The sequence below is a fragment of the Neopelma chrysocephalum genome, unplaced genomic scaffold (genome assembly GCF_003984885.1).
Source record: "Neopelma chrysocephalum unplaced genomic scaffold, ASM398488v2 Primary Assembly neopelma1_88656, whole genome shotgun sequence".
NCBI classification, from domain to species: Eukaryota; Metazoa; Chordata; class Aves; order Passeriformes; family Pipridae; genus Neopelma; species Neopelma chrysocephalum.
Window position 1 is genome coordinate 1 of NW_020917807.1, and position 3,538 is coordinate 3,538.

The window sequence follows — 3,538 nt, forward strand, 5'->3', positions numbered from 1 at the left end:
AAACTCTTAAAAAAATATCTCTTGAAACCACGTCCGGTCTCTTTTTTGTGTTTCTTGTTTAAAAAATAGATAATAATAAAGCGGAGCTTTTTTTAAAACCTCAAGAATGGGGGTTTTTTTTAAAACCCCGGCGTCGTTAGGACGGCGCCGCCGAGTCGGAATCGCCCCCGGAAGGAACCGGAGGAGGAGTCGCTTTATCCCAGTCCAACTCCACCACCGTCTTCCCTCTGCTTCCCACGGAAAATTCCTGGCAGGAGCTTTCCCTCCTCTCGCCCCCTTTGGAGGCCGAGCGGGCGACGGAGCCGCCGTTGGTTTGGGAGCAGACGTGGGTCACCTTGGCCGCCTTCTTGTGTTGGGACGGATGATTGTTGTTGTACACCTTGTACTTCATGAGGAGGATGAAGATGAAGACGAGCACCGAGGCCACGATGATGCCGCCGATGACGATGATCATGGTGCCGCCCAGGAACTGGGCGTGGAGAGAGCGGCAGCGCGGCGGCTCCTCGCCGGTGGCGAAGCGGGCGCAGCCCAGGGAGCGGGTGGCCGGCAGGGCCGTGGCGCCGTCCGAGTAGACGGCAAGGACGCAGAGATCGTACGAGCGGCCCGGGGCAAGGTCGGTCAGCAGGAAGGATTTGCTGGTGGGGGGGATCATCCTGGGAAAAAAAGGGGGGGAAGGGAGGGGGGGGGGGGTCAAGGAGGCTCTTCTGACTCGTTACGGGGTGATGGGACACGAGGGAATGGAGGGAGGGGCTTGGGATGGGTCTTGGAAGGGTCTTAGAAGGGTCTTGGGTCTTCAGATGAGTCTTAGAAGGGTCTTGGGATGTGTCTTGGAATGTGTCTTGGGATGGGTCTTAGAAGGGTCTTGAGATGGGTCTTGGGATTGATCCGAGGATGGGTCTACGAAGGGTCTTGGGATGGGTCTTAGAAGGGTCTTGGGATGGGTCTTAGGATGAGTCTTAGAAGGGTCTTGGGATGGGTCTTAGAAGGGTCTTGGGATGGGTCTTAGGATGAGTCTTAGAAGGGTCTTGGGATGGGTCTTAGAAGGGTCTTGGGAAAGGTCTTAGGATGGGTCTTAGAAGGACCTTAAGATGGGTCTTAGAAGGGTCTTGGGAAGGGTCTTAGGATGGGTCTTTGAAGGGTCTTAGAAGGGTCTTGGGAAGGGTCTTAAAAGGGTCTTGGGAAGGGTCTTGGGATGGGTCTTAGAAGGGTCTTGGGATGGATTTGCTGGTGGGTGGGATCATCCTGGGGAAAAAATGGGGGAAAAGGAGGTCAAGGAGGCTCTTCTGACTCCTGGGAGACCGGGGCGGGGCGATGGGATGTGAGGGGATGGAGGGAGGGGCTTGGGATGGGTCTTGGGTCTTAGGATGGGTCTTGGGAAGGGTCTTATGATGGGTCTTAAAAGGGTCTTGGGATGGGTCTTGGAAGGGTCTTGGAATGGGTCTTAGAAAGGTCTTGGGAAGGCTCTTGAAATGTGTCGTAAGATGGGTCTTAGAAGGGTCTTGGGATGGATCTTAGGATGGGTCTTAGAAGGACCTTAAGATGGGTCTTAGGATGGGTCTTAGAAGGGTCTTGGGATGGATTTGTTGGTGGGTGGGATCATCCTGGAGAAAAAAGGGGGGAAAAGGAGGTCAAGGAGGGTCTTCTGACTTGTGGGAGATGGGGGAGACCAGGGCGGGGTGATGGGATGTGAGGGGATGGAGGGAGGGGCTTGGAATGGGTCTTGGGAAGGGTCTTAGAAGGGTCTTAGAAGGGTCTTGGGATGGGTCTTGGGATGGGTCTTAGGAGGGTCTTAGAAGGGTCTTGGGATGGGTCTTAGAAGGGTCTTGGAAGGGTCTTGGGAAGGGTCTTAGGATGGGTCTTGGGTCTTAGAAGAGTCTTAAGATGGGTCTTAGAAGGGTCTTGGGATGGGTCTTAAGATGGGTCTTAGAAGGGTCTTGGATCTTGGAAGGGTCTTGGATCTTGGAAAAGGTCTTAGGATGGGTCTTAGAAGGGTCTTGGGATGGGTCTTAGGATGGGTTTTAGAAGGGTCTTTGGCCTTGGGACAGGTCTTAAAAGGATCTTGGGAAGGTTCTTGGGCCGGGCCCCTTCTCCACCCCCCCCAACACCCCCACCCTCCTCCCACCCCCTCTCCCCACCTGTAGACCGGGATGTCATCGGTGGACGAGTTGTACTGGATCTGGTACATCCTGACTCCGGGCAGCGGCTGCCGCGACTCCCACCGGATCAGCGCCGACGCCGCCGTCAGCTCCTCCACCACCACCCCCTTCTCCTGCCTCTCCTTGCTCTCGTTGGCGAAGCTCGACTTGGCCGGGATGAGGATGTCGGAGGCTCCCGGTTCCTCCTCCCTCTCCTCCTTCTCGCAGCCGGTGTCGTTGCCGGCCTCGGCCGCCGGCGTCACCAGCAGCTCCACGGGCGCCGTGGACTCTCCGGCGGCGTTGGAGGCGATGCAGGTGAAGGTCCCTTTGTCTTGCATCGCCACCGCCAGGATGTCCAAGGTGCCGTTCTCGTAGGACGTCGTGCGGCTGGTGTTGGCCACCAACTTGCCGTCGGGCGCGATCCAGCGCACGTAGGGCTCGGGGTCGCCCACGGCCTTGCACTTGAGCGAGGCCCCCCGGCCCTCGGCGGCCGCCAGCCGCGGCGTGCGGTGGGTGATCATGGGCGGCTCGCACACGAACTCCTCCTCCTTGATGGACCAGAAGTACTTGCCGGAAAGCTCGGGCGGCGACGCGCACGTCTCCAGGTCGTCCTCGCGCGTCAGGCGCCGCAGCCACACCAGCTCGCAGTTGCAGTGCAAGGGGTTCCCCCCGAAACTCAGCACCAGCGACGACAGCGGCGACCCCTTGGACTTGGCGTAGACGGGGATGCGCGAGAAGAGCGGGTCGGGCGGGATCTTCTTCAGCTTGTTGGAGGTCATGTCGAGCCGCGCCAGCTTGTGCAGGTTGGAGAAGATGCCCTCGGGCACGAACTCGATGAGGTTGTGGTCCAGGCTCACCGTGTTGACGTTGGAGAGCCGCGCCACCGTCTCCCAGGGCACGTCCACCAGGTTGTTGTAGGACAGGTCCAGGTCCTCGATGGTGTCCACGAAGTCGTCGAGCGAGCGCGGCGACACCGAGCTCAGCTGGTTGTTGCTGAGGATGAGGTGGCGCAGGTTGACCAGGCCCTTGAGGTGGTCGTCCCTGAGCGCCGTCAGCCGGTTGCTGTCCAGGTGGAGGGCGTGGAGCCCGCGCAGGTCGGCGAAGGCCAAGGGCATGATCTGGCTGATGGTGTTGCGCGACAGGGTGAGGTGCAGCAGGTTGGTCATGTTGGCGAAGTCCTTGCGCCGCAGGACGGTGATGAAGTTGTCCATGAGGCGCAGCTCGGCCGTGCGCCGGTCCAGGGCGGGCGGCACGAACAGGAGCCCGGTCTTGGTGCACAGGATGGTGAAGGAAGGGGAGAGGTTCTGGCACTGGCAGCGCTTGGGGCACGTCATGGGCGCCGCCGGGGGGGCGGCCGTGCTGAAAACCAGGAGGGGCAGCAGGAGGAGCTTGTCCATCGTAAG

At 59.6% G+C, this 3,538-nt stretch overlaps 1 protein-coding gene across 1 annotated transcript; it reads right to left on the reverse strand.

The window, feature by feature from the left end:
- Positions 1 to 136: 136 nt before the first annotated feature.
- Positions 137 to 3,532, reverse strand: LOC113979763 (leucine-rich repeat and fibronectin type III domain-containing protein 1-like protein). Its single transcript, XM_027707056.1, has 2 exons — positions 2,136 to 3,532; positions 137 to 653 (listed from the first exon to the last, which is right to left on the reverse strand). Exons 1-2 carry the CDS (start codon positions 3,530 to 3,532, stop codon positions 137 to 139), a joined length of 1,914 nt encoding a protein of 637 aa, XP_027562857.1.
- Positions 3,533 to 3,538: the final 6 nt, after the last annotated feature.